This window comes from Colletotrichum costaricense (genome assembly GCF_030867565.1).
Source record: "Colletotrichum costaricense strain IMI 309622 chromosome Unknown Scaffold_18.1, whole genome shotgun sequence".
Classification (NCBI taxonomy): Eukaryota; Fungi; Ascomycota; class Sordariomycetes; order Glomerellales; family Glomerellaceae; genus Colletotrichum; species Colletotrichum costaricense.
In genome coordinates this window covers 321,188-348,853 of record NW_026848247.1, presented here as the reverse complement: position 1 = coordinate 348,853, position 27,666 = coordinate 321,188, and the positions used below count along the sequence as shown (strand labels likewise).

The following is a 27,666-nucleotide window of genomic DNA, read 5'->3' as shown; positions in this document are numbered from 1 at the left end:
GCGGTAAAAGGTCCCCAGCATAACCTCAGCGACCAAAGGCAGAGAGCACCCGAAAAAAAGGCCAGGTAGGGGAGAGCTCACTAAGGTGTGGCCCGTCGGGGTAAGGTTCGGCAAGGCAGAGGTTCTGAGCCAATCAAATTGACAGAAAATTGGAGAATTTTCGGGGGTACCAGCAGCGAGAGCAGTTGCCGTAGCATGCAATCCGCTACCTAGCTTCAGGGGTCGTCGGGGTAGCACGCCGCTGCCCACCGCAGCCCGGTGTAGCCAATGCAAAGCCGCTGCGGTACCTTTTTCAGTGGGCTGCTTCTGCTGACAATGACATGCGGGCTGCGGACTGTGGCTCGGTGAGGTGAGGAAAGTGCGGGGGCCCTTGGCGACGGAACGGGATCCACTGGTTCTAACAGTGAAGGGAAGGAGGGGATATTCATGGTGCTTCGACGAGCTTCCAAAGTCTCGATTGCTGATCCTGGTTGATGGACTGAGCTCTTCCGCCCTTGGCTGGGTTGCCATTCTCTCCTTTTTACACCAGTTGGCGGAAGATGAAGAGCGACTGGTGTATCGCTCTCAGGAGCATGCACTCCGCGATGTATTGCGATTCAATCGAGGCTAGTATCTGAGGTTGGCGGCTGATCCCGAAATGTCTCGAGATGGACTGTATCAGTGCCGCGCCGTTGGACCTGCCATTGCCATTCACTGCTTTACTAATATCACACACAGTCGACCAGGGTAGTAATATGGGTGCGCATTGAGCAGACAAGACTCCGAAAATGCACAGATATGCCTCGATTTAAGCCAGCGCCTGATTGACACTCGCACGACACGATCCCGGCTGGGGTTCACCGGCTCGATTGATCGAAAAGATGTCCGTTTCGGGCAGGCGTGTTTGTGGATTTAATATGACAGGAGTCAGGCTTCTAATTTGTCCTAATATCTCACGAAAGCTTCCTCCTGAATAAGGGCGTCAAGGTGGGCGCTCCCCACTCGACGGGATAAATAGAAACATGGGCGTTCGACCGTCGTCGAAAAAAGGCTAGGTGTCCTCTTTTTTGTCGCATCACCTGCAGGACGCCTAATCAGCCTCAACCAGCGACCGGACTAGCTGCCGATTCTTCACCAGTCTGTCTCATCATCTCTTCTAGCACCACCTGCTGGTACCCGTCCCCTTTTTCCAATGCCTGAACCCGTGCTATGAGACTTTGGCAATCCCGCCGTCGCATTTACCAGCTATGACCCGGTGCCCATTTGTAGTTGGGGCTGCCGATGGACCCGAGTTGAGAGAGCTGCGAGATGGCGAGGATTGACCAATCGCAAGAGCCTCTGTCACTGTCTCCTAAGTCGCAACTCTTTGTAGTGGAGGAGGAGCGTTCCGTGCCTTTGCGTGCTCGCCATGTGGGGAAGGCGACAACTGCCACTGGCTCAACTCTCCTCCCGCCTCACTCAGCCTCATATGAGCTCGTGTGGCTGGTGAGAAAATTTACCGACTCTTGTGACTGGGAGAACTCGGTTTTACTGAGTAAATATATCGCAATCGTGAGCTCGGATTTTCCTGGATACCCGAGAAACAATTTTGTACCTCCAAACTAGGATCTCCGTATTTTTCACTGCCATCTACGAGTTTTAGCCCGAGCCAAATCGAGCATAACAGAGTCTCACAACTCGAGAACCCCCCGTTCGCTACCCAAATTACCCCGCGAAACTCACCTTAGAAGCCAGCCCACCATGGCGTCCACAACTGAGATTGAGAACCCCGACCTGCTCGTCACCTCAAACGACCCGGAACACCCCGCGAATCTCATTCCTTCGCTGTGCGCAAAGTTCTGGACACTAGGCTGGGTCACTGGCACCGGCGGTGGCTGCTCTATCCGGGATGAGTAAGTTTCGCATCTCTCATAATTGTACTTCTAGAAATGGGCCATATTCGCCCAAAACAAAAGGCATCGTGTATCTCATTTTGATAACCACAACTTGTTCCCTCATTTCATATACGAAGAAAACAAAACATCATCATCATACCCCTATCTCACAAACTTCACCTCACTTGGTGCACATACACACAAAACTACCTAAGACACACAAATCATGACTCTCACTTACACCCTCCCAGCGACCTCGTCTACCTCGCCCCGTCAGGCGTCCAAAAAGAACTCATGAAGCCCCAGGACATCTACGTCCTCTCCCTCGCCGCTCAAGAAGCATCCCTCAAGAATCGCGTCTACCTCCGCTCCCCGCCCTCCTATAAGCCCTCCCAGTGCACCCCCCTCTTCCTCGCCGCCTTCACCCGCCGCGGCGCCGGCTGCTGCATCCACACGCACTCTCACTGGGCCGTCCTCGTCACCCTCATCCTCGAGGGTCAAGGCCGCGCCGGCGGCAACGACAGGCTGTTCGAGATCAACAACATCGAACAGATCAAGGGCTTCGGAAAGGGGTTCCAGAAACAAGGCAATCTCGGGTACCACGACACCCTCCGCATCCCCGTTATCGAGAACACGGCCCACGAGGAGGACCTGACAGAGTTCCTCGAGGAGGCCATGGACAAGTACCCCGACACATACGCCGTGCTGGTGCGGAGGCACGGCGTCTATGTTTGGGGCGACAACGTCCACAAGGCCAAGACGCAGTGTGAGAGGTGAGTTTGAGTCTCCTCCTCTGGGAGAATGAGATTATCATGTCTCTCTCCTCGTTGCAGAAAACCGGGACGGAAACCTGCTCTTCCATCTTGGGAACATTCCTCCTCTTCCCCCATCCCTTGTTCCTGATTTCCCTCATACCGAGTGTTTGTCTCGCAACTAAATAGCGTGGAAATATGCTAACGAGGATGTTCCGCAGCTTGGACTATCTCTTCCAATTGGCCGTCGAGATGAAACAGTTGGGTATCCCCTGGATCAGCGACATTCCAGTGACTGTTCCTACCCGATCCTGAAAGAAGATTACGAAGTAGAAGTCGAAGAAATCGATCTAATGACGAGGGTCTTGTGACGCCCCTGCAGTGAACAACGTGATAGGGGTCACTTACGGATGACTTACGTCTGAAACCAAACCGCCACCCGTCAAAAAGCAAATCGCATCGCGCACCGAACCAAGATAATCTTGCAAGGAGCAACGCCTCAGATCCGCTTATCACTTGGAATATGCGTTCAACTCAGTACATGGACCGCATGTCACACAAAAACACGAACACCTTCAAGCACGCACGAACTACGAGGAAGACATTGTGATATTGACGTTTGGCAGACGTTGGTGTCCGCTAGTAACATTAACACATATCCTTTAATCTGCCTATTAAATCATTGACCACATATGTAGCAATCGTCTCCCAAATGGTATATACCCCTCTCCGTGAACCCATACATTCGTCCCACTCATCCTGTCATCCACCTTTTGATGTTCATCCTCCGAATGGCAAAGGTATTTAGATCAGGAGAGCGGCGCCAATAAGACCAACAACACCGAATGAAGCAGAGCCGACCAGAGCGGGAGCAGCAGCGTTGGCGGTGGAAGATGAGCTGGAAGCAGCCTCGGTGCCAGAGGCAGCAGATGAGCCGGAGGCGCGAGTGGCAGTGCCAGAGGCAGAGCCGGTGGCGGCGGAACCGGTAGCAGTGGCAGCTGTCGCGCTACCGCTTGAGCCAGAGCCGGATCCAGATCCAGCGGTGGCAGCGGGGGTAGCGCCGCTGCTGAAGTAGTTCTCAGTGATGCATTTCTGCGTACAAGCAGCGTAGCGATCCGTGGCGGCAGCACTCCCGTCACCCTGATCACACTTGGCGACGCAGGCGGTAGTCTTGTTGACCTGGTCCTCGTTGGGGTTGGGGACCTGTGAGCACCATGTGTTAGTCTTTCGTTGAAAATACTTCAGCTTGACGCCATTTTCGGGTCCCACAACGTACAGAGATACACTTGGCCTGGCAGTTGACGTCGGTGGCGGGGCAGCCAGACAGGCACTTCTCGATGACAGCCTGGGCGGAGGAGGCAGCGGAAGCGGAGGTGGTGGTGGTAGACTGGGCGGCGGCCAGGACGGCGAAGGCGCCGGTGACGATGATGGAGGTGAAACGCATCTTGACTGGTAGTAGTTCGTCTGTGGTGTTACACGGGTGTATTAAGAATGGTGTAAGTTGTTGATATCCGAACAAGAACAGCGAATGTAGGCGTTTTGAAACAAGTGATCGAGCAACGAGTGTATGGCAGAGGCTGGAGAGGGAGGAAGGAAAGGAAGGGAGACCAGGAACAGAGTGGATGGACTGGAGGTGGGTTTAATAGTGTGCAGTGTTCCGAGCGAAAATCCATCTCTGGATCCAATGTCGACCTTTTCCCGCTCGGGGTGACAAGCCAAGGCGCGCCCCCAGGTGCCATGCTATGATTAGCCTTGGTAGTGTGGTCTCTTCCCTGCGCTGCCCACTCACCCCCTTCACCTCTTCAGCTGCAAAGTTGTGTGGCCCATCGATGTTCTCCGTGTGTCGATGGGCCGGGAACACGCTTGTGTCTGCACGCAACTTGCAAGGGCGGATTCTGGGGTGGGTAGACAGGGTGTGGGTTCAACGAGGACCTGGAAAGTTTTACTGCGTACACTAGGTATTAGCAAGAAACGACGACCAAGAGAGCAAAGTAAGTGAGTACTAGGTACGGAGCAGCACCACGTACTAGAAGCCAAGCCGGCCAACAAGACCTGATTCTCCTTCGGGTTGAGCTTGTGACTTGTGACTCGACTCATAGCCGGTTGCCCCCGTCCCTTGTTGTTGATGTGGGCGGAAGGACTCAAAAGCCAAACACAAGCGAAAAAAGGGGAGCCCAAAGCAAGGTTGGATGGAGGTTGACGATCGAATTGGATCGCGCCGCGTCTGGGGAAAGATTGGGACCTGCGCCATGGACTGAGGTCAGGACGTGACCTAAGGCAGGTACGTACCGCATATAGCCTTAAGGTTAGGCACTTTGAGCCTTTTCAAAGTAAGGCAGGAACTTACGGATACACTAGGAAGGAGGCACGGAGGAGAGAACCCACTTCCTTCTTCCCTCCCGTCCGCGTCGAAAGCGAAAGCAAGAGCGAGAAAATACTCCCGGCCTAGAAAAAACGAGGTGCAGCACTTGCAGTCTTGCAGACCAACCATGCCTGCCAAAGTGGGCCCGGACCAACTGTTTAATCCCAATTTTAAAATTGCACTTTGACTTTTTGCCCTCTCCCTCTGCCAGGATTGCCAGGGCCTCTTCGAATCTCCTCTCATTGTTTACAACGGCGAGCCAATTGTCACCTGTCTCGTCCCTTGCAATGTCTCCATCCATCAGGACTTGCCGGGTCCCAGGCCAGCGAGGTATTACATCAGTGTGGAGGGCCGTTGGTCTGGTGGTCTGTTCGTATTCCCCTCTGCGTTTTGTCGAGGCCCTCGATCGAACCTTGCCACGACTTTAGCCTCCGTCCACCACCACCACGCGGGTACAAGGTCTCATTTGACACATTGAATTTGGTATTCGAGGCATTGACGCCTCAATTTGAGCCCTGTACCCATACAGCACGCTATCGATGCAACCACGGCAATATAGCTGCAGAGGCTTACCTGTGCCTGCGTGGTATTAGAGAAGAAACCCGTTCAGACGATGTTGACAGTCAAGCACAGAGGAAACATAAGCAGAAGAAAATAAAACAACAGACGATTTTCACGGACGAATGCTCAACGACCAGCGTGACACGACCCTGGCGCGTCTCCTCGAGTAATGCAGGGTTTCCTGGCAAATGGCACCGTGCCATTGGCCGAGGGCACATGCCCTTGTCTCAGGGGCTAGACGACCAGCGCTGTCGACCTGTCGACCGGACAAAGCGCTGGAGCGCCACACTCTATACCACTGCGCAAGCGCTCCATCGGGTACCTGAGAAAGCTGAGATGCGCTGCCGACTAGCACCTGAACGGCCATTCCAAGGACCCAAGATGAGCACTAGATGAGACAGAACCACAGAACCTGAGCGAGTCTCAACCTGCCGCCAAGTTTTCTTCTCGACGGTAGGACGGCCAACTGCGGTGAAATGGTGAATAGTCAACAGCATTTGGCACTTTGCCCATCCATCGGCCTAGGAGCGACACCGGTGACGGGTCATGACGATCCATCAGTCCACTGAGAATCCTCCCCCCTGTGACCTAGATTCGTTTCGAAGCACCTCCTAGTGACGGCTCTTTACAGGACGGGATGGATATCCGTCCAAACGAGCTCATGTTCGTCCGGATTCATTTGGGTCTACTCTATTCCCGACCGACAGCCGATCATCGTCATATGCCGTTACCCGTCAGGCCAACCACTTACACGGGCGTGTGAGGGCTGATGGGGGACACCCACAATGCATTCCTAGAGTTACAAGTGTCGTTGCCAGCTGCAGTGAGATCGAGAATAGGACCAACAAACCCAGAAATACATTTCGCCTCATTGGATTTCGTATGAAGCGGATTCTGCATGAATACGAGATGCTCAGCAACCACATCGCTCAATGAACGATCTCTGATCTGCATCCCACAGACAGTGCCACACGACACCTCCCAACACACCAATGCCGTGCCGTGAAGCCGTTGGACTTGCGTTACGGGTTATGGCCCGTCCAGAGGATGCGCCGTCAAGCCTCCGCCTGTGGCGATGCACCATTTCAGTTCTTCTGATTCCCGTTTGCAGCATCAAGCCGGAGAATTTGGCAACAAATAAGACATCGTTACACCTTTAGTTGTCTTGGGTCGTGTGCAGCCTGCCACGGGCTGTCTCGTATATCTGGACCCTCGAATAACTACTACAACATCGGCATACGTATTTTCGATGGCAATATTCTATGATAATGGGTCTCACCAAACCAAATCCCACGGCATGTCCGACTTTGCTCCCTGTTGCTCAATCCCAGAGAACGGAAATTTCACAACGTCATGCCGTCCTCCCCCGTCCGAACACTAGACCGCTCCGGCCCTTTCTATGCTACTCCCTGGCGCCCAAGTTCAATGCACTGGGGAACGTGGCAGAGAAAAGACACATCCCTGCCTCACGATCGCAGCATGTTATTGGCTGCTTACTCGCCCGGCTTTCCATGTCACTTCTCCTTTCTAGAAGTTAGAACGGCGCTTCTCGAAGTAAGCTCTAAAGGGTGCTTCTTGGGACGATTTTTGGAGCCGGGGTAAGGATTCGAGATGCGCCAGTATGCGAAAATCATAATTGCTAAATTCCTCATCGCGGCCTGGCCGTTACAATGGTATGCCACATACATAATGAACAAAGGAACGGCGCCTTGGGCGCTTCTCCAAACTTGCAACGAGGCACCGCTAGATGTAGGTCCCGCAGCAATACAGCTACTTAGTCGCAAGCTGGGTCAAACGTACGAGTGCCGGAGATCAAAATCATTGTCCATGTGATGATATTTCTTCTTTTACCGAAACCGCTTAGGCGTTTCGTAAGAGCAGCCCCTCGACATTTGGTCGCCTGACTACCTTACTTAGAGCTCGTCTCGCTGCCTAATCTCTTCTTGCGCCCCTTGCTTCAGCTCATCAACGGGCACCTGGTCAACGACGGCCTCACCCTCTAGCGGCTCGCCTTCGTCCACAGCCGTCTCCTCGCCGATCTCTGCCGGCATCTCCTCCACAATCTTACCCACCTTCTCGACCAGCGATTCGGGATCTCCACCGACCGCCGATCGCTGCGGCTCCCGTCCGACCTCAATGGTAGGCAGCGACTCATCCGGCAAACCCTCGACATCAATCTTGCCCTCGTTGACCACCACGGCCTCGGAGGGGCTTTTGGACCCGGCGTACTTGACCACCGCTCCGCCGCCGCCGACAGTGAGGTTATACACCAGGCGCAACGGCAGCCAAACGAGCCACCACATGGGCCCGTACAGTAACCTCCGGAACAGAAGCCACGCGCCCGTCGCCATGAGCATGTAGAGCGCCGTCTGGAGGTACCACGTATCACTCTTGTTCGAGCGGAGCAGTGTGCCCAGCAGGTCCTTGGAGCTCGCCAGCATCGTGTCGAGCGAGCCGTACGAGTCGTCGAGCTGCGCCAGCGCCGCCGAGGACTCGGTCAGCGTCTGGTGCGCGAACTCGCTGCGGGCCAGCTCCGCCGCGATGAGGTCGTGCGTGCGCCGCAGTGCGCTGGTGACGTTGCCGCTGGCGCCGACGGTCTGCTTGTCCTCTTCTGTCAGGGAGCTCGTGTTGTGGTGGGTTTGGTGGACCTGTCGGTGGCGGACGACGTCGGGCTTCTGTTGCGCGCTGAGGGACGGCGAGGACGCTTCGGAGACGGGCTGCGAGTAGGATTGGATGAGGAGTTCGCGCTCGAGGCGCTGGGCCTGGGAGAGGTTGCGCCGAGCTGCGAGTTGTGCCTTGCGGAAAGTGATTCGTGAACTATGTGTGACATTGCGTGTTAGTGACCTTCGATCTCCCGTTCGAAATCCCCTGCAATTACTGTCAACCGAGGGTAGAGCTAGGGGGATCCTCACCTCTTGATCTCCTGCTTCAACCTCTCCACGCCATCCTTGAGACGGGTCTTTGTGTGCTCCACCTCGCTCCCCGGCCTGCCGTCCCTGAGATCTTCCACCTCCTCCCCGAGAAGCTCCAGCTCGTCCTCCTCTTCCCGGAGGATCTGGCTGATTTCCGAGCTCAGCTCCGCGCTGGCGCTGTTCTCCTCGTCTGCTGCTGCGCCGCTGCCGAGCGGGACCGATCCCGGCTGGAATTTGAGGTTCTGAAGCCTGTCGATGAGGTCTTTGAGCTGGGTCGTGGTCTCTTGCAGGGCCGTTAGGCGCTCCTGCAAACCTTCGAAGGACATGGCTTCTTTTACTTCCTCTTTTTCCTTCTTCGACTTTTTGATCTGGCTCGTTTACTTCGCTGCGTGCGCATTTACTCGTCTTTTGCAAGAGTCGGGTGGGAATGCTCTCGGGCAGCGGGGGGAGAGTGTTGTAAGTCAAGGTGCGATGATGCAAGGTAGGGGCGTAAAGCTGGCCTTTCGCGGTGACGAAATGTGAGGTACAGAGGGATATTGCCCCCCGTTATACCAATATGCAACTTTCTGCGCCACATGGTCTCCGGCCACCGGGGGATGCGGCAAGCCACACGCGGCGGCGTCCAAGCTCCTCCCCCCGTCCTCCCGAGTCCCGACACGAGCCACGCGACCCAAATTTTTGGCGACAGCTTCGAAGCGCATTGTGAAGTACCTAATCGAAAGTTGAACCACCTCCCGCTTGACTACACCACCACCAATCCCCCCTCTCGTCCGACCTCGCCCTCAAGTCCGCTTTGAACGATACGATACCACTCAAACACTTCACATTCTGCCATACCTACACCTCCTGCGAGACACAATTGAGCCGCCAAGATGATTACCAAATTCATGACCGAGATCACGACAAAGTTCAACCCCTTCTCGCCCGCAGCCAAGTCCGCGCGCCTCTTCATGTCCAACATCCCGCCCACGGCGCGCTCTACGGGCACGACGATCAAGACTATCCTCCTGCCCCGGACGTCGACGGAGCCCGCTTCGCTTTATGTCAAGTTCAGTGCGTTCCCCCTTTGCCGTCTGCACCTGCCTATTTCCTATCTCAACCTACCAGGATGAAAGCATGGATCTTGGCTAATGAATTGCGTGTGTATAGAGGACGGCAAGGAGATTACGATTGACTGCGAAAAGATGGGCGTCAAGAACATGATTGAGGAGGTGGACAGACACTCTCGCGGTCTGCAAAAGGCTGCCGACTTGACCGACTAGACGTAAAGGCCAGAGAGGGAAGAATCCGTGTACTATTATAGCATCTTGTTCTTTTTAACGATAACCCGGCGTTTCATGTTGGAATTGGGAACGATAGATATCCCTCAGGGCTCTCTCGATTGGCTACGTCAGGCGGCTCAGTGTGTAGGAGACAGACTAGACGAGTGAGGCAGATGCTGTCGAATTGCTGTTGTATAAAAGTGCTTCGGGGGACTAAAACGACTCCTACGAATAGAAAAATATGGACATCACAAGAAGCTCAAGACTTGGGTCATAAACAGCAGCTCCAATGGCACAGATTTTACGGTACTTTAACTTTTTTGGTATTCTAGTTGACGCCTTTCGGGCCCTCGAGCTCTGACTCCGTTTTCGACTACATCTACTAACAAAGTGACGCGAAAAATATGGTCTGAGCTTTCGTCTGGCTAAAGCAATCCGCCGGTACTACCAATTCAAGAAAACACAAGAGGGAGGAGGAATCCCTTATGCGGAGGCACCGCTGATGAAGAACCACTTGTCGATGGAGGCGTCGATCTTGGCGGCGGGGAGCTCCTCGTGAGCGGGCAGAGGGGGAAGCTGGCCGGCGCTGATGAGAGCGGGGGACTGCTGAACGGTGGTGTTGCCGCTAAAGACATAATTGTCAGTAAAGGGTATTCAGACAACACGTGGCTTGCTGTGCCAAGATATTGCGTGATAAAAAACTTACGTGGAGACGCTGCCGGCCTGGGTCTTGCCGGTGATGAGTCTCTCCCAAGCCTCGGCGCACTCACGGACGACGTCCATGGCGTAGCTGTGGCATTTGGTTAGCTTAAGGATGATAGGTAAGTATATCAATTGTTCAAGACGAACCTCTTGTTCTTGCACTCGCCGGTGAAGGCGAACTGGTTCTCGGGCTTTCCGTCGGGGATCTTGTAGATGCGGAACCACTCGTTGGTGGCACGGAGAAGGCCGGGCAGGTGGCGCTCGACGTCCTCGACGTCGTTGAGCTTGGGGGCGAGCGGGTCGTTCACGTCGATAACGATGACCTTCCAGTCGGTCTCCTCCTCGTCGAGCAGGGCCATGACACCGAGGACCTTGACCTGCTTGACCTGGCCGGTGTAGCCGACAAGCTCACCGATCTCGCAGACATCGAGCGGGTCGTTGTCACCCTTGGCCTTGGTCTCGGGGTGGATGGCGTTGGGGTCCTCCCAGGTCTAGAGCACAGCGTTAGATATTGTTTTTCTCGACCACAAGCTGTTATCTTTTCAGGGGCCTTTTTTCTTTCGTACCTGGGGGAAGGCACCGTAGTTCCAGAGGTAGCCCTTGTGGGGGAAGCAGTTGCGGACGTAGCGAAGCTTGCCCTTCTTGATGTCCTGCTTGATGGGGTTGAGGAGCTCCTCCTTGGAGATCTGCGGGTGGAATTGTCGGTCAGCGTCACATGCCCGTTTTCGTTCGTGTTCGTGTCACAATGCCCATGGCAGAGCAACAATAGCGATCACGGCACAACAGAGAAGGGGACACGAATGCTTACCTCGAGCTTGGCGTTGGTCCAGCGGGGAATCTCAACAACCATGTTCAGGATGGTCTGCTCCTGGTTGGCGTACAGAGGAATGTCGTGGAAGGGGGAGACGGGGACGCCATCCTTCTCGATGTAGACACGGTGCTCGAGGGTGTTGGGAGCACCAACCTTGCGGAGGGAGTAAGGGGAAGCCATTGCGGGCGATTGGTGATGGAAACTTGGGTCAGAGTCCTTTGAGATGGTAGAGAAGTGACGGGCAATCTGCGCGGTGCGTTGGGAGGGAATTTTGGATTTAATACCGGGGGCACCAGCAGTTTGTGACGGGCGAGGAGGGGTGCCGTTGGCGGATGATGCAAGGAGGGATGGAGGGGGAGGGGTAGGAGACCCGGACGTTAGCTTGGTGTGTGCCGCCAGGGTTGCAGAGTGATTGGCCCGGGACGGGGCCTGTGTCGGGAGTCGACGAGTGAGTGTGGAAACGGGGCTGGGTCGGGCGGAAGGCACGCGAAAACTGAGTGCGCGGCGGCCAGTACCAGTACAGGCGGTGGAAGGCAGAGGCAGTGCGGATACGGGGGTGAATGAGCTGACAGAGCTGACAGTTGTCTTGCGAAGGGACGGGAGCTGCAGCTTAATGCCTCGTAGCAGCGGCATGTGTAGGTAGTGTAGTATACAAAGTGACCTTGGGGCCGGGCCGGAGGGAAATCGGTCAAAGGAGAGTAGAAGAAAGGGTGATCAAAGGGGAATTCGGCGTGTGGCGTTTAGAGTTATATCACACAACAGAGGACTCTTCAGCAATTGCGGTAAGACTATTTCGGTCTCATCCGAGGTTCAATGGCAAAAAGAGGTGAGTGTTGCGCAAGACGCTAGGAGTTGTAGCCGTGGCTGGATTGCTGCCGTTCGAACAGGATGGATGCTGGATGGGTCTTTGAGGTACTCGCGGCTATCGGGGCTGCAGAGGCTAGGCAAAAGGCAATTGCTTCTGGTCAGGACGGGGCAAGGAAGAAACCGGGAGAATCGTTCAGTCTGTTTTTGTCGCGACAGCAACCTGCCGACAACGCAACGCAGCCTTCAGAAAATTCTTCACTAGCCTCACCGTGGCTGGAGCTTGCTGATGTACCCCTGCAACTTTGCCCCTCAGTTACCCCTCCATAGGGTCGAGGTCTCTACTAGATGTCTCTTAAGTCTCAACCCAAGGAGATGCCATTAATTGTTCAGGTACATGACATGGTCAAGGCTCTCAAGCAGTGCCTATTCGAGTGAATTGTGATGTCAGCCTCCCAAGGTGCCTATGTCTTATGTGTGCGCTACCCATACAAAAGGCTCGAGTGTCTTCCTACCAGAGTGCACCAATTTGTGCTCATATAGCTGATATTGGTTGAGTTTTCTTCTAGAACACAATCTTTAAAAGGCTTAGCTGTAAGAGGGAATTTGTCCATGATTAAGTGGGAAGGTTGTTGCCTCGGTTTTGTAAGTGAGACGGTCAAAAACCCCAGCAACAAATTATAATGAGAACTTCGGTAGAACACTACTGCACTGGTATTTGGGGAAACCCCCAAAGCAAAAATTCTTCTCTAATCCAGTATCCAAATATCGAGTTATCAAAATGACTTACTGGATGCAACGATTTCAAGTCGCGGGCGGCACTTGACATACCTTACAAAAGCAGTGCCCAACTCGCATCCAATTCGGCAAAGCGACGCCAAGCTGAATAGTCAAGAGAACTGCCAGCAGTCAAGTACCTTTCTCAAGTAACTCAAGCAGACGCACATAAAACAGCCAATGACCCACAATCAGATTACATAGTGATCAGGGACATTTGATGGCAGATTTTCGGTAGAAAGATGGAATTCGTGGCATCTCAAAAACTTTTGGTCGGTAGGTTCCTCGATTGGTGATCCTCATTGCTTGTTCACTCGAACGCCACACCCCGATACTTGCTTATCGATAAGATACCGTGACACTTTTCTCCGTAATGCACTCTAGCCCGTCAGGGCATCGCCGAAGGAGTCAACCATCGGATTGCGCCGACCATTCCCATTCCTTTTGTACAAGACCATGTAGATTGACTTTCCCCTCTGGCCATGTCCCTTCGCACGCTGCTCAAGACAATGGGTTCAGAAATCAAGAAAGTCCCGATTCCTCGCCGGGGTGTGGACTATAGGGGCAAGCTTGTTCTTGCGCCCATGGTCCGCTCTGGCGAACTTCCCTCTCGCCTCCTGGCCTTACACTATGGCGCAGACCTAGTCTGGGGTAAGTCGCAAGTATGGGGAACATTGGAGGAATCGCACTGACAGGTTCAACAGGCCCTGAGACCGTCGACAAAGCCATGATCGGCACGACGCGCACAGTGAACCCAGTTACCAACACGATAGACTTCACCAAGATCCCCTCGTTCGGCCACAAGAACCCTCCAAAGCACATGCCCGAGGCGATGATCTTCAGCACACACCCGGAGAAGGAGGCTGGAAAGCTCATCTTCCAGATTGGGACGGCAGACCCAGACTTGGCAGTACAGGCGGCTAGGCTCGTGGCGGGTGATGTCGCCGGCATCGACGTGAACGCAGGTTGCCCGAAGCCGTTCAGCATTAGCGGTGGAATGGGCGCGGCTCTTCTAAAGACTCCGGACAAGCTTGTCGCAATCTTGGAGGCTCTGGTTGCGAACATTATGCCAGAATTCGAGATTGGCATCAGTGTCAAGATTCGCCTCTTGGACACACCCGAACAGACCGAAGCCCTTGTGCGCAAGCTTTGCGCCACGGGCATCACTGGCCTCACGATCCACTGCCGCACGACACCTATGCGTCCTAGAGAGCGTGCCATCCGCGAGCAGCTTCGTATGGTCGCGGAAGTATGCCACGAGGCGGGAGTTGCTTGCATCATGAACGGCGACGTCGAGAGCCGAGACCAAGCAGTCGACCTGATCAAGGAGTTTGGAGTCGATGGCGCGATGATTGCTACTGCAGCTGAGGCGAACTCGAGCTGCTTCAGGACGGAAGCAGACGGAGGCCTGGCGTCCTGGGAGGAAGTGGCGGCAACATACGTCAAGTACGCGCTCGAGGTCGACAACAAGTACGGCAACACGAAATACCTGCTCTGTCAGATTGTCCCGGGCAAGAGCGCGACATATCAAAAGATGAATCAGTGCAAGAGCTATACCCAAATCTGCCGCGCACTCGGGCTCGAGGATCTCATCGAGCTTGCTCAGCAGACTGATCTGAACAAAGGGGTCGACCCGGAAAAGGGGCCTGGCAAGGGTGGAAAGAAGCCTAATTCAACCGCCATGGCGGCCGGCGGCAAGATGGTCGAGAGCCGGGCTGCGCAGGCCCCTCGAAACAAGTCTCAAAGGGGTGTCGGCGCGCCCAAGGAAACACAGCCAACGCAGCCGGCTCCTGCTACCTTACAAACTTGAGGTACATCACATAGCACTTCTCAACCGGGTTCATTTACATAGATAGGAGTTTGGGGCCATCGGTAAAAAAAAGCATAGCGGCATCCTGGGTCCTTCATTGACAGGCCAGGTTAATGGAATTGAGGGATATAGAACCCAAATACGACTTTTATACACATAATATTGGATAATGCCTACTCACCATGATTTGCTACGCTCTGAAGACAAGCATCGAGCTGATGAAACATGTCAATTACAAAAGGAACCGATGGTAGCGACTCTGTTCGCTTCTATGGTACAGTTCCACGCTTCCTTTATTTGCCCTTCTTCACCCAGTCCTCGACGGTTTCCCGGGCATCCGTGACCTTCTCATCAACATATCGTACACCAATCTCACTGTGGAGCCTCGCCATCCTCCAGCTGTTCTCGATGCTCTCGCGAAGCTTGAGGTGACCCTGCGCAATAACGGGGAAACGCTGCTCGTACTTCCAGGTGAGGTTGGAGACGTTGCCCATGGTGATGGGAAGGACGGTCCAGCCGGCAGTGATACCAAAGGCCAGGGGCGCCGTGGCGCGCAGGATGATGCTGCGGTTGCGGGTGACGATGCTGCCGGCCATGGCGGCGACTAGGACGTAAATGGCGCCGGGCATCAGCTTCTCGCCGCTCTCGCGGGGCGGGGCGAGGGATGCGATCGTGCCCGTGAAGGACTGCTCGAGATTGAAGGCCTTGTCCATCGTCCGGTTGACGGCATCCTCGGCACCTACGGCGTACTGGTACAGGGCGAGGCGCGCCTTGCCGATCTGGACAGCGAGACGGTCGGTAGGGGTAGGTCCTCGCGACTTGGGTTCTTCGGCCTGGGGAGGCTGCTCGGCCTTGGGGATCGGAGGAGGGAGAGTGCCACTCGTCGCGGGGAGCTCCAGGTCGTCGTAGATGGGCTTCTTGGACTGCATAATTGTCAGCTATGCTACTATCTATGTGCTGCGAGTCGACTGCGGACGTACATGGCTGCTCTCGGGAGCTTCAGCGTAGGCAGTTCGGGGTGCCAGGGCGAATCCTCCCAGCATAACCGTCGCTGCTAACGGCGCGGCGCGCTATGGATCTCATATTAGTCGTTACTTCGATTACTAGTTGATTGGCAAGAGAAAATTACCCGTTGTAGCAACACTCTAGCAGCCATGGTCCGCTCAATTGGTCGATTGAGGGAATTGGGTCTTGGTCTCGCGAGAATTATTTGGATGTCACGGAATGATGCTTGTGCTTGCAAGCACCTAACACCAGGCCCACTGGACGCTGGTGCGGCTATTTCCGGAGCTCGGGAATTCGATTATGCACTGGCCTGAGATGACTGGCAGCACTGCACACCCTTGCACAAAAAATTACTCCCGCCGTCAGTCCGGATACCATCCCGGCTACGGCCTATCGATTGGTTTATCTCATTCCCATTAATTCTCCCTATCCAGAAGCATTCCCATGGTCACGGCCCTTGGTCGCATTTACAACCGCCCTCCTTTTTTCTTGCTACATGTTTTACTAGAACTTTCGTCTCGACTCGTAGTTATGGTCGCGCCATCGACGGATTCTTCATAATGATCAAATCTTCAACCCGCGGCCTCTGGGTCTGCACCCAATGCGTTCGGCAAGCTTCCCGAGGCCAACAGCGCCGGTGGATAGCCGCAGTGTCCGGCGCCGCTCACTCGAGCATCACGGCCGACCACTCACTTCCGGGAAGGATTACCGACGATGCGATCCTGCGCGAACTCTTCGACTCCCCCGACCGAGTGTCCAAGGCCTTCAAGGCGGCCGGCCCCAGTGTTGGCCTCTTCAAGAATCGATATCTCACTAGCCCGAATGGCTTCTACGTATTTGCCCGCAAGAGCTTGGACAAGGCGCAGAAGATTGTCCACCGAGTCCTCCATGCGTCGAGTGTGTCCGAATACCAGGCCGTCGTCAAGGACCTTGACCGTCTTAGCGACCTTCTCTGCCGAGTACTCGATCTATCCGACTTTGTCAGAATGACACACCCAGACCCCAGATTCCAGCAAGCAGCAGCCGGAGCCTGGTCGCTGGTCTATCAGTATATGAACCAGCTGAACACCATGACCGGACTGAGTGACCAATTGGTCAAGGCTATGGAGCAGCCCGAAGTGGTCGCGGCATGGTCAGAGGAGGAGAGGACGGTCGCAGAGATTCTCAAGCTGGATTTCACCAAGTCGGCTGTCGACTTGCCACAGCAGGAGCGGGACCGCTTCGTGGACCTCTCGCAGCAGATAAGTGAGGTTGGATCCATGTTCGTCTCAGACATGCAGCCTGCGAAGCGGGAAGTTGTGCTTCCCTCATCGAGCTTCTACGGCTTATACCCCGGGATCGCTCGAGCGCTCACAATGAGGGGCAAGTTGCGCCTCCCCACCACCGGCCCTGAAGCTCAGGCCGCGCTCCGGAGCGTCAAGGACGAGGGGACGCGGAAGGAGGTGTACACCGCCATGCGTACCGCTTCGAAGCAGACAGTCGGTCTGCTCGAGACGATGCTCAAGCTTCGTTCTGAGCTGGCGGACCTGGCGGGGTTCTCGAGCTACGCCCACCTTTCCCTGAAAGACAGAATGATGGCAAAGTCTCCCGGCGCTGTGATGCAGTTTCTTCACGCGCTGCAAAAGTACAATACCCCTATTGTTCGCGAGGAAATGTCGGACCTCCTGAAGTTGAAGCAGAACCGACTAGACAGCACTGCTACTCAAGTCCATCCGTGGGACAAGGATTTCCTAATGGACGGCGTGCGGTCCGAGATGAGTCTGCCAGTCCGTCATCCCGATCACCTCCCGTCCTTTTTCTCCATCGGCACCGTCATGCAGGGCATGTCGAGACTGTTCACTCGTCTCTACGGTATTCAGTTCAGACCAAAGGAGTCGCAGCCCGGCGAGACTTGGCACGAGGATGTGCGACGCCTGGATGTTGTGACGGATACGGGCGATCTCATTGCCGTCCTGTACTGCGACCTGTTCTACAGAGAGGACAAGTCGCCCAACCCTGCTCATTTCACAGTGCGCTGTTCCCGAGCCATCGCCCCGTACGAAGTTGAAGAGGCTGCGGAAGACATCCATAACGCCACCTCCGATATGCCCAAGTTTGAGAGACCTGAGCAAGCCGCAAACGACGGCATGGAGAGCTTGCAGCAGGATGGCGTCCTGATGCAGCTGCCCACCATTGCCTTGGTCTGCGATTTCCCCAAGCACGATGCGAAGAGCTCCGCCCCGGCGCTCCTGTCGTACTACCAGGTCGAGACCTTGTTCCACGAAATGGGCCACGCCATCCACTCCATCCTCGCTCGCACCAAGCTTCAGAACGTGTCCGGCACGAGATGTGCCACCGACTTTGCCGAGCTCCCATCCACGCTGATGGAGCACTTCGCCGCAGACCCATCCGTGCTAGGACTCTTCGCCCGTCACTGGAAGACGGACGAGCCCCTGCCGTACCAGATGGTCGCCGAGCGGATCCGCCTGGCGAAGCGCTTCGAGGGCATCGACACGGAGAATCAGATCCTCCTCTCCCTGCTCGACCAGTCGTACCACAGCCCCGAGGTCGCCGGTCCGTCCTTTAACTCCACGCGCGTCTACCACGGCCTCCAGGAGCAGTTCTCCCAGGGCGGCGCCGACCCCGCCGGCACGTGTTGGCAGGGCTTCTTCGGCCACCTGCACGGGTACGGCAGCACCTACTACAGCTACGTCTTTGACCGCGTCCTCGCCGAGCGGGTCTGGCGCGTCGTCTTCTCCGCCGGCGCCGACGGCAAGGCGCTCAGCCGGGAGAACGGCGAGCGACTCAAGGAGAACCTCTTAAAGTGGGGAGGCAGCCGGGACCCGTGGCAGTGTCTGGCGGATACCTTGCAGGACGACCGTCTTGCCAAGGGCGATGACAAGGCCATGGCTTTGGTGGGTAGCTGGGGCATCAAGGATGACCATGCGTGAGGGACGTATACCAGCCAGTGTATTATATATGTAAGAAGGTCCGCATCGTACGAGACTAGAGTTGTATAAGAGTAGACATGTATCAATGACTAGATCGCACTGATACGCTCATCTTGTATCAACGCCGTGATAACACTCATTCTGTCCCTAGAGGCTCGTACCTGACAGCCAGCTCTGCTTACGTGGAAAGATATAAACAGCGCCGACCGTCCCTGCCTTACCAAGCCTTCATCCGATGAATTTTCCCACCCCCGAATACACAGAGAGTACACACAGGAAGAAGCCTATATACCCCCCCTCAAGTCCATTCTCGCCACCAGCAACAGCAGGCGCCCCTCTAGGTCGGGGGGTCAGGACAAACTGGCTGGGTGGTGGAGTGGTTCAAGCTCAACAATCAAATTACGCCCACAGCCTACTCGACGACAGGCTCACGAGTTCCCGAGTTCGAATCCCAGTATGAGCACCAAGAGATGTAGCCCCCAACTCAGCACCGGGGGAGTGAACTCTTTTTGACTGTCGTTGTATCTAGTAGATATCGGCATGGCTATTCGTCTAATATTCCCATGTCTCTAATACCATTCTCACGACGCCCGCCCCACCCCCCTTCATGAACTCGCATCATGAACAGAACCTATCACAAACACCTCTTCTGGCAAACATCAACAATACAAGCAGAACACTACAACACCCATCGATTAGCGATACATGACTTCCCAGCAAATGAACTAAAACAAAAGTCAATAACCACGAGAGAAACTCACGTATTTATCTCCATTCGCTTCCTTGTACCAGCAATATCCGGACCCCTTCGCTCTGCAGCAGTCGCACTTGACTCTCCTGGGCAGCAAACCACCGCCGACATTGTTAGGCGAGGAGGATTGATCGAGAGAGCGGGCTTCTCGGACTTCTGCGGTGTCTAGGGCTGCCGCGGCGGCGGAGGAGAGGAGGAGGGGGAGGATGGTGAAGACGGAGAATTGCATGGTGGGCGATGTGGTGCCGTCTGGTGAAGTTGTGAGTGAGTCTGCTGTGTGTAGTTACACGGGTAGAGGCAGGGTGAGAGGATTGGGTGATGCTTTGAACGAGTTGGTGTATGGAGCTGGAGTAAAGTAGTTTGATTTGCTGCGATCATGGCCCAATTTATACATGATAACCTCGATTGTTACGTGGTTGGTACAAGTAGGTACGGTAGGTGCGTAAAAAGGAGCAAATTCCCGTAAACGATACTCTAGCCTTTGAGTTGGCTTTTGAGTTGAGACTAGTCATATCATACACCGTAACCTTCTGACTCTACAAATCATTGCAATGTCTACAATCTCATTTCTCTGTGTCCTCGCCAAGAGTTCTGATACTTTATGGTTCTCGTAAAAATCCCCGTACAGCTAAACGGCCAATTGGCCGTGGTGAGAGTTTGGGGCACCAGTCGATCTTTCAAGACTGTGAATCGTCTCGTTATTCTGGGTATTGGGTTATTTCTTTAGTACCCCCAAAAAGTCAAATATAGTTTAGTCAAAGCTAGAGACAACTTTGAGACTCAACCGCCCTACGCCAACAATAGACAGACCCCTTTACCATCATCCTCATTTGATTTTCCCCCTTTCGTACCTTTTCATACGATGATATTGGATCGTTGTAGAGTCTCAAGAGCTCCAGCAGTGGTTTATAAATAGGTCGCACATTTCACTGTGGACGGCGTCACCGAGGGGCTGCTGCTCATCTAACACGGGCCATTGGGCAATCTTCAGAAAAAAGCGTCGAAACCTTCCGGCCCATTTCCCCTGTACATCAGCTGTTCTTTAATGCCAATGTGTACCTCAACGTCCACTCCTGGTTTAGCTTAGTAGTTGGTTCTGCTGAGGGCTACTCATAAACTAGAGCCCATGTATCAGAGTAGAAGTGTTACGTTATATCTACTGGAGAACCAACATACAATCGCATCCTCGCAATTGGCAAGTAAATGATCAACTTCAAAATCTTCATCATCGTTGTATTCAGGGAAATCATCTCTGTGCCCAGGCGTAGCAGAGAAAAAAACGAAGGGCTGACTCTCCCACTGCTCCGCCACTAAACCTCCAGCGAGGCCTGAGAAAGGAATCCTGGATTTTTCCGCAGGCCAATGAGGTGACCTACAAGCTACCCAATACCTCCAAGTCAAAGAGCAGAAGCACATGTTGCGCACCTCACTCAACAAGGTGACGTCGGAAACCCCAAACCCCCGCAGGTCCTTAAACTCCCGAGCCTCCTCCGAAGGCCAAAGGCCAACAGCCCTCCGAAAAGCCGGTCGTGACGAGGGCTCCGGTCATCATCCCACCGGAGCCGACTCGCCGCAGTGGAGTCACCCGGACCACGGACGTCGTCGGCATAGCAAACTTACCCAGCCGGACAGCTGCGCTGACCCCCGTCAGTCCATCCCCAGCATATCACCTCAAAAGTCCTCCACAACAAACGTCTACCTCCACGACCCCGAAGAAACGAAACAAACCAAATAGGGCAAAACCACAAGACACCAACGGAGAACGAGGTCGTACAAGCAGGCATCTAAGCAGCGGGAGAAACCCCAAGCCGATGCCTACCAGCCAGCAGACGACATGCGGAACAAGGTAGGAAGACGTTCATGAAGCGAACTCCCTCTAGCGCACAATATCCAGGTACATTACAGCTTGGGCGTACGGCATGGCGTGGGAGGTCTAGATCCCCATCACATCAGACGATAACCTCACGCCAGCCCTATCGGAATCGAATCATGCTCACGTCCCGGAACTTCGCAGCACCCTCATTGATGACCAACGGCATGCCGCTGGGCGGTGACGGTCCCCATCCCTCCCTAGACCTGTGCCGTACAAGCTACTCACTCCTCCCTTCTAGCGCATGCAGACTCCGAGCAGGGCAGCGGCAGACCGACCGGTTCCTTCGGAGGGAACAAGATCCCGGATGCTTACTGCTTAGGTTTGGGACTTGAAAAGGGACGAGAGAGAGCTGCCAGGGTGGGTACATGGGGAAATAGAAGATGACAGCTCGCATGAACCCTCCCAAACGTGGTGTCATGTTCTCACGATCATTGCCCTAGCTCACAGCATACGTGGGCTCGTGGAGCTTAATTTAACCGGGGGAGTTAACCTAAAGCAGGGGATCTGTAATGAAATATTGCATCTATTGACATGTGTCTGCCTCATGTGGTAAATCTCATCCCTAAAAAGCTCAGCTATGGTGGAAAAAAACAAAATTGAGATCCAAGTACCCCTGCTTTGCAACAGAGCGTACTTAGCGACTATCCCCTTTAGCTCCTGAAAATGCCGTGATAACAACCGTACCGCGCCGCCACACTCCCCAACACCTGCCGGATAAGTTGGAAGAGAGAAAGTGATGATTTCGTGTCTGCGTCTTTCCTTGCATGCCTGGTGTCTCTCAGGCTGTGGATTATGTGTTCGCGTTTGTCGTGTGAAGTGGGATTTGTATGATACAAATATGCCCGAGTAAGAATGTCCCTGAATCGGACTCAAAATTAAGGGAATCTGTCTAAACTGCCATGGGGGTTGCGGTAGGGGTAGGCGATGCGCCGCCAGGCAATTGGAGGAAGCCGCCGTAGTATTCGTCTAGCCAGCGGGCAGCCTCCTCGCCGGCGTCGTCCATGCTGGAATCCCATCGGCCAACGGAACCCACATAGCCGTCAGGTCGTACGTTGACAATGGAAACCTCACCGGGACCGAGGCTACCAAGCCACTTGTTCGTGCAAAGCTGGCCACGCGTGTCCTGTTCTGGAATGTCGTCCAGGTAGAAGGTCCAGCGGCTGTCCTGCAGCAGGGCAGGCAGGTCCGAGATCTCCACATCATCTTTGGGCATTGTAGCTGTGGCTAGTGTTAGTGATTAAACTGAATTTCTGGTGAACAAGACTCACTAATCAAGGCAAATGTGAAGAGATGGCTGACGGCCGTGTATCTCTCGGGCCGGTAGTAGATGTCTTCAGACGATGGCAGTCTGGGCTGCGCAGCGTAAGAAGCACTAGCCGAGGCCGAGAGCTTGCTGATGAAAGAGTTGGCCGAGGCGATGGATTGGCAGAAAGTCTCCAGGAAAGGGCTCGACGCCTGGATATCCCACATCAAAAGGTAAATGCGGAACTGTCCGAGCATCGGGATGTCGAGCTGAATATCCACAGGATTTGAGTCGATGTATCTAGTGACCTTGGCCGGGGGAAGCAAGCAGCCAGGTCTGGCATCTCCCATAATGAGGCCTTGAGAGTCGGGCCTGTTCAGGGGGCTCTCAGAGTACTCAGCGCCGATGCCAGAAATGAAACGGACATTCGTCTTGAAGTTTTCTGACAGTGCTACCGCGTCACCTCCCGCAATCTGATTGGCGTGCTCGTAGTCGAAGTTGACCAGGTCAACAGCGATCTTTCTCCGCTCTTCTTCGTAACTCTCGAGCAGGCATTGCTTCGCGAGTCCTCGAATGCTCAGGTTGAGCTTCCACGCAATGTTCCACGAGTCGTGCATAGAGGTGTTCATGCCCTGAGCAGACTTAGGGGAGTGCGTGTGACTGGCATCACCAGCGAGGAACGCCCTCAGATGGGGGTCGGTGAACCGACTGGCCACTCTCTGACCAATCTGGTAACGTCCGAACCACTCAATATACTTCCAGTCGACCTCGAAAGGCGCCATGATCTTCTTCGCTCGAGCCATGACGAATTCCTGGCCAAGCTCTCGCTTGTCGGCCTTGGGGTTCGCCTTCAGCTCAATGTAGAAACGGGTCATATTCCTCTCTCTCGGGATAATTAGAATAGAGCCGTATTCTTGAGAGTATACTAGCGTCTTGGACCAAATGTCTGGGAAATCGGTGATAAGTTCGCCATCGAGAACACCCCAGATTGCTGGTTGCGAAAGGCCAATAGCCCGTGCATCAGGAATGCTCTTTCGTACTTTGGAGTGGGCACCGTCACCTTTTTCGGGTCAGTATATGTCTTTCCCAGCGCAGCGGTTTTGTAGTAGTTCACTCACATCCAACCAAGTACTGTGTCAGGATTGTCCGCCGGTCTTGGGTTACGTTTGTGCGACAGTTAACCTGTAGGGGCCCCGCCTTGTTTTCCGGAACGCTGTAGGACTCGAATGCGGTATTCCTCCGGACCTCGACCCCGCGCTTCTTCAAGTCATCGATGAAGAGGCCTTCAACCATACCCTGGTGAACGAGCAAAATGTAGGGATCGAGGACGTCGATGACGGGAGGGTAGTGTACCTCGCGGCCCAGTCTGTGCAGCGGCTCGTCGGCAGTGCTTCGCCAGAAGGAAATATCGTAGACACGAACACCGCGGAGGAGCAGAGGGTCGGCGAGGCGCATTTGACGGAAAGTCTCGATCGTCTTGGGCTGCAGTCCGTCTGCTCTATTTCGGGTATTAGCTTACAGAGGCATGGTAGGTATGTGTGTATGGATTGTCTACCTTCCAACAGGCGTCTGGTCAGCTCTGTCGTCAATAAGCTCGACCTTAATTCCAAAGCGCCCGAGATTGGCAGCCAGCATCAAACCAGCGGGGCCAGCACCAACCACGCACACCTGGGCCTCTATAGGAGGCTCAGGCAAGCTGCGCAGGAGGGTGAGTGTGTCTACAGTGGGATCGATAGCATGGAGACGGCCAGCGGCGGTGCCGGCCAGCCCGTTCGTCGGGGCAGTCTGTCCGTTTTGGTCCTCCATTGAGCCGTCCGAGTTAAGTACACCAGGTGCCATAGTCGAGAGGCGTGTTGTGATGTCACAGTCTCACAGGACTACCGAATCGAGGTAATTGGTCGTCGGTATGTGATACTGGGTGGTTTGCAAAGTAAGTGACTAGCTAGCTAGCTATGGCAGAGGACCAATCGCCAACGAGGTCGAACGAAGACTATTGGAGAGGTACGTGTAGGTGTTCAGGCTGGCTTGCCGCGCTCGCACGGCTTGCGGTTGAAGACTTTCGAACGTGGGGTCAAGGATGTAATGCGCGGGCTTGAGATACACCACACTGGCGCTCAAAGGCACAGACTGAAGCAGGCGTGGAGCTCGAAGCGAAGCGATGAGGGAAACGGGATATTTTCGTACGGGCTCCAGCCGTCAAGAGGTTTAGTGTGGTGTCTCTTCGTCCGAGGGGTCTTTGTCTTGTGTGCGACGTAAGGGAAAAGTGTTGGGTCCCAGGAGGTGGTATTCGAGATATAATAATAATATGAGATACGGCAGGGTCGCTGAATATGCAGCCAGACCAGGGCGGATTAGAGACCAAGGACCAGAATAGTGGGTGTGTGGTGAGGTGGGTTTGCAAGTTGCAGCGAACTAGCAGCAAGACCAATGACGGATGCTGCTGGACCAGGGCTGCAGCAGCAGGCGGGACAAGCACACACGGGGAACGGGGTGAGAGAGCGCAGAGAGGGCAGACAAGACGGTGAGAAAATCAGAGAAGGGAAAGAAGGGAAGAGAGGAAAAAACAACCGACGAGTCCCTACAAGACCGAGAGAGTGGGAAGAGAAAAAAAAAAAAAGAGGGGAGGGGCCTGCAGACTGATAGCTGGGTGGTTCGACAGAATTGGAGATTGCTTCGCGGATGCTTCAAACGATTTCAGAAAGTGGCATGATGAGCTTTTGGAGAGCGGCAGGAATCGAGTGAGAATCAGACCACCACGGATTATTTACCCATGCCTGCCATACTTTCAGCCTCTTCCCATTGGCCGACCCCCCTCCGGAAGGGACAGCAGGGTCCAGCTGGTTGGGCGCTAGTCCCGTTTCGGTGTGCTCCAGAACGTGGCAGGTGCGTTCAGTGCTCCTTCCTCTACCTACGAATACCACTACCTAGGCCTGGCGTGCCTGGTTCACACCTTCCAGAATCCACGGGTTGGACCTCTGAAGGCTGACGGATGACTGCGTTCACGCCATGGCGGGGGCAAGCCGCGACCGTTTATGAGGCCACTTTTTGACTTTAGCCTCGTTTCCAGCAACACCTGCCCAGCGTTTTTAGCATCACCACTTCATAGGTACGCAGTAGTTCACTTTCACTTCACTTCTCTTCCCACCTCAAGCTCCCACCCAATCCAACTCAGACCCTCTCCTTCTACACTATGACTACTGCCATGCAAGATATGGATATGGATACGTCGCTGCTCACAAATCATTCAACCTCATCCGGCCTAAGGAGTACCGTCCCATATCTTTCGATGGAGTCTTCAGTCGGATTCCAGTCTCGACCCCTCCGCTAAGGTCCGCCTATGCACCTTGGCAGCTTGTCCTCTCGGCGCCCAAGTGGGTTCTCTCGATAGAGTTGCAACCTTTGGATACCTTAAGCTGCGCTGTATAGAGTACATACATGAACGACACCATCACGAGCCAATTACTCCAGACTTTGCAGACGCCGACATCTGTCACCCTGACTCTCATATCTACCCATCCCAAGGTATTATCACTGCACCACCAGCAGACTGCGGAAACATTCCAATGTCAACGTTGGACCATCCTCGTCCGGGATTAGCTCCGCCAGCGGGTACCAAGCACGGAGGTTGGAAACGTGGAAACCCCCGATGCCGGGCATGGCATTATCTTCTACTCCCGTCGGCCCCTTCCCCATGTTACGCCAATGCTCATCTCTGACATGGCGAGGTGCGAACGGATACATCATACACACAGCCTAGTGTAGCAGCGCAGCCAGCATCCGACATGTCACTGTCACTGTCCCTGACGGAGCCCTATTCGTTTCTTTTTTCAACTTCTGACACCGGCTTTCTGCAACTTCCAGAGACCCCCTACTTTCCATGTTCCTTCCAACAAGTTCTAAGCAGAACCCTAGGGCCCATTTCCCTCCCACACCGCTGCAGTAGTCTTCACAACACCATGGCAGAATCCTACGAGACTTCATGCCTACGATGACTTTCCTTTGCATAACATGCGCGGCACAGCTACGCTCTCGTATGGCAATGGCATGGTATGGCGTGGCTCCGGCCTATACCTTCTGCTCTATCAACTGCCGTATCCAACGTGCCTCATCCTCATAGCTTTTTCTCGCCCAACTATCGACCAACCCGGCCGGCCTTAACACAACACCACGCGGCTGCTCTCCAGATTTTCCGATCTGACCCCACTCGCCAATGCCATGAACAGCAGACCCCGAGGGTACCGCCAACTTGGTCGTCCCCAGGTTTCTTTCTGGAAAGTCTTAGTCACTAGCACCGTCTTTGGTTCCTCGGGACTAAGACGGCACGTTGAGGGCTTTTTGACTAGACTGGCTAGTTCCATTGCCTCTTTACCCTGCTTGACCTGGCTCCCCTCCTTCTGATCGGCGAGGCCCCGCGTACAAGGCCTGCCTGCAGACCGGAGCCGACCGTCGATTGCTTGACCCCTAGTCACGGATTGAATGCGTCTGCTTCCAACATATCCGGATCAAACATGAGAGACAGCTCGCCTATCGGTGCAGCTATCCCAACGCTATGGCTCGATTGATAACAACGTCCCCTACGTCTCAGTGTGAACATTCTGGTTGGCTGTGAGAACGGCAAGTTTTGCCGTCTCATCATGCGGTTTGCGCGTGGACAATCGGCAAAAGGCACCAGGGAGTCTTCCCCTGCGTCACAGCTCCCACTCTCCCCGCGGCAAGTGACTTCTGGGGAATGCGAGAATCAAACACAAGCATATCGTGCGACTTGGCACATGTGTTCGAGCTAGACAAGTGCTCTTCGCTCGAGCTACGGCAAATGAAGAAGCCTTCGTTCTACTCTTGAGATGCGTAGTAGAAAGGTGCCCCTAAATGATCATACCATATGATGATGCTGGTCATACGGTTTTGCTTCGGAGTGATAGTATCTTTCTTCACAGTGCTCGGACATCACCTAACCTCTTCCCTATTTGTGATAACTTTCACATGGTATTCTCTCTGATACTGCTGAGGAATGCCGTCGCACGCATTCTTGCAATATCCTGGCAACACATGCTCAGTAGCCTCAGTCTCGCGTTCGCTTGGTATATTGTCCTTCTTCCTTCCATATGACTTCCTTGAGGACGATATACGTCCTTAAAGGCAGAAGTTGGTGATATGGAATGACACAGTTTGAGCAGAAGCCTTGGGACAAGATCCTGGATAGTTTCAGAGTTCCAAACTGCCGCGACGGGCGTAATGATGCCAAATAGTGTTGATCTTGG

At 54.4% G+C, this 27,666-nt stretch overlaps 12 protein-coding genes across 12 annotated transcripts; 5 read left to right on the top strand and 7 right to left on the bottom strand.

Moving 5' to 3' along the window:
- Positions 1–1,719: 1,719 nt before the first annotated feature.
- Positions 1,720–2,920, top strand: CCOS01_13660 (methylthioribulose-1-phosphate dehydratase; the record flags this gene model as incomplete). The annotated part of the gene is made up of 3 exons (XM_060461806.1): positions 1,720–1,871; positions 2,105–2,626; positions 2,827–2,920. The coding sequence occupies 3 exons, from the start codon at positions 1,720–1,722 to the stop codon at positions 2,918–2,920; spliced, it is 768 nt and encodes a 255-aa protein (XP_060307526.1).
- Positions 2,921–3,409: 489 nt separating this feature from the next.
- On the bottom strand, positions 3,410–4,049 carry CCOS01_13659 (uncharacterized protein; the record flags this gene model as incomplete). Its single annotated transcript, XM_060461805.1, has 2 exons — positions 3,410–3,808; positions 3,882–4,049. 2 exons carry the CDS (start codon positions 4,047–4,049, stop codon positions 3,410–3,412), a joined length of 567 nt encoding a protein of 188 aa, XP_060307525.1.
- Positions 4,050–4,399: 350 nt separating this feature from the next.
- On the bottom strand, positions 4,400–4,856 carry CCOS01_13658 (uncharacterized protein; the record flags this gene model as incomplete). Its single annotated transcript, XM_060461804.1, has 2 exons — positions 4,400–4,559; positions 4,633–4,856. 2 exons carry the CDS (start codon positions 4,854–4,856, stop codon positions 4,400–4,402), a joined length of 384 nt encoding a protein of 127 aa, XP_060307524.1.
- Positions 4,857–7,441: 2,585 nt separating this feature from the next.
- On the bottom strand, positions 7,442–8,766 carry CCOS01_13657 (uncharacterized protein; the record flags this gene model as incomplete). The annotated part of the gene is made up of 2 exons (XM_060461803.1): positions 7,442–8,345; positions 8,441–8,766. 2 exons carry the CDS (start codon positions 8,764–8,766, stop codon positions 7,442–7,444), a joined length of 1,230 nt encoding a protein of 409 aa, XP_060307523.1.
- Positions 8,767–9,312: 546 nt separating this feature from the next.
- Positions 9,313–9,702, top strand: CCOS01_13656 (39S ribosomal protein L53/MRP-L53; the record flags this gene model as incomplete). Its single annotated transcript, XM_060461802.1, has 2 exons — positions 9,313–9,493; positions 9,590–9,702. The coding sequence occupies 2 exons, from the start codon at positions 9,313–9,315 to the stop codon at positions 9,700–9,702; spliced, it is 294 nt and encodes a 97-aa protein (XP_060307522.1).
- A 483-nt stretch (positions 9,703–10,185) lies between these two features.
- CCOS01_13655 (inorganic pyrophosphatase) lies at positions 10,186–11,848 on the bottom strand (the record flags this gene model as incomplete). The annotated part of the gene is made up of 5 exons (XM_060461801.1): positions 10,186–10,327; positions 10,409–10,492; positions 10,552–10,895; positions 10,971–11,090; positions 11,213–11,848. 5 exons carry the CDS (start codon positions 11,846–11,848, stop codon positions 10,186–10,188), a joined length of 1,326 nt encoding a protein of 441 aa, XP_060307521.1.
- Positions 11,849–13,278: 1,430 nt separating this feature from the next.
- On the top strand, positions 13,279–14,606 carry CCOS01_13654 (dihydrouridine synthase; the record flags this gene model as incomplete). Its single annotated transcript, XM_060461800.1, has 2 exons — positions 13,279–13,447; positions 13,501–14,606. 2 exons carry the CDS (start codon positions 13,279–13,281, stop codon positions 14,604–14,606), a joined length of 1,275 nt encoding a protein of 424 aa, XP_060307520.1.
- A 293-nt stretch (positions 14,607–14,899) lies between these two features.
- Positions 14,900–15,762, bottom strand: CCOS01_13653 (uncharacterized protein; the record flags this gene model as incomplete). Its single annotated transcript, XM_060461799.1, has 3 exons — positions 14,900–15,529; positions 15,587–15,676; positions 15,736–15,762. 3 exons carry the CDS (start codon positions 15,760–15,762, stop codon positions 14,900–14,902), a joined length of 747 nt encoding a protein of 248 aa, XP_060307519.1.
- A 409-nt stretch (positions 15,763–16,171) lies between these two features.
- CCOS01_13652 (peptidase family M3) lies at positions 16,172–18,541 on the top strand (the record flags this gene model as incomplete). The annotated part of the gene is made up of 1 exon (XM_060461798.1): positions 16,172–18,541. The coding sequence occupies one exon, from the start codon at positions 16,172–16,174 to the stop codon at positions 18,539–18,541; it is 2,370 nt and encodes a 789-aa protein (XP_060307518.1).
- A 695-nt stretch (positions 18,542–19,236) lies between these two features.
- On the bottom strand, positions 19,237–19,521 carry CCOS01_13651 (uncharacterized protein; the record flags this gene model as incomplete). The annotated part of the gene is made up of 2 exons (XM_060461797.1): positions 19,237–19,266; positions 19,303–19,521. The coding sequence occupies 2 exons, from the start codon at positions 19,519–19,521 to the stop codon at positions 19,237–19,239; spliced, it is 249 nt and encodes an 82-aa protein (XP_060307517.1).
- Positions 19,522–20,706: 1,185 nt separating this feature from the next.
- Positions 20,707–21,027, top strand: CCOS01_13650 (uncharacterized protein; the record flags this gene model as incomplete). Its single annotated transcript, XM_060461796.1, has 1 exon — positions 20,707–21,027. One exon carries the CDS (start codon positions 20,707–20,709, stop codon positions 21,025–21,027), a length of 321 nt encoding a protein of 106 aa, XP_060307516.1.
- A 1,027-nt stretch (positions 21,028–22,054) lies between these two features.
- CCOS01_13649 (FAD binding domain-containing protein) lies at positions 22,055–24,247 on the bottom strand (the record flags this gene model as incomplete). Its single annotated transcript, XM_060461795.1, has 4 exons — positions 22,055–22,383; positions 22,434–23,468; positions 23,527–23,906; positions 23,964–24,247. The coding sequence occupies 4 exons, from the start codon at positions 24,245–24,247 to the stop codon at positions 22,055–22,057; spliced, it is 2,028 nt and encodes a 675-aa protein (XP_060307515.1).
- Positions 24,248–27,666: the final 3,419 nt, after the last annotated feature.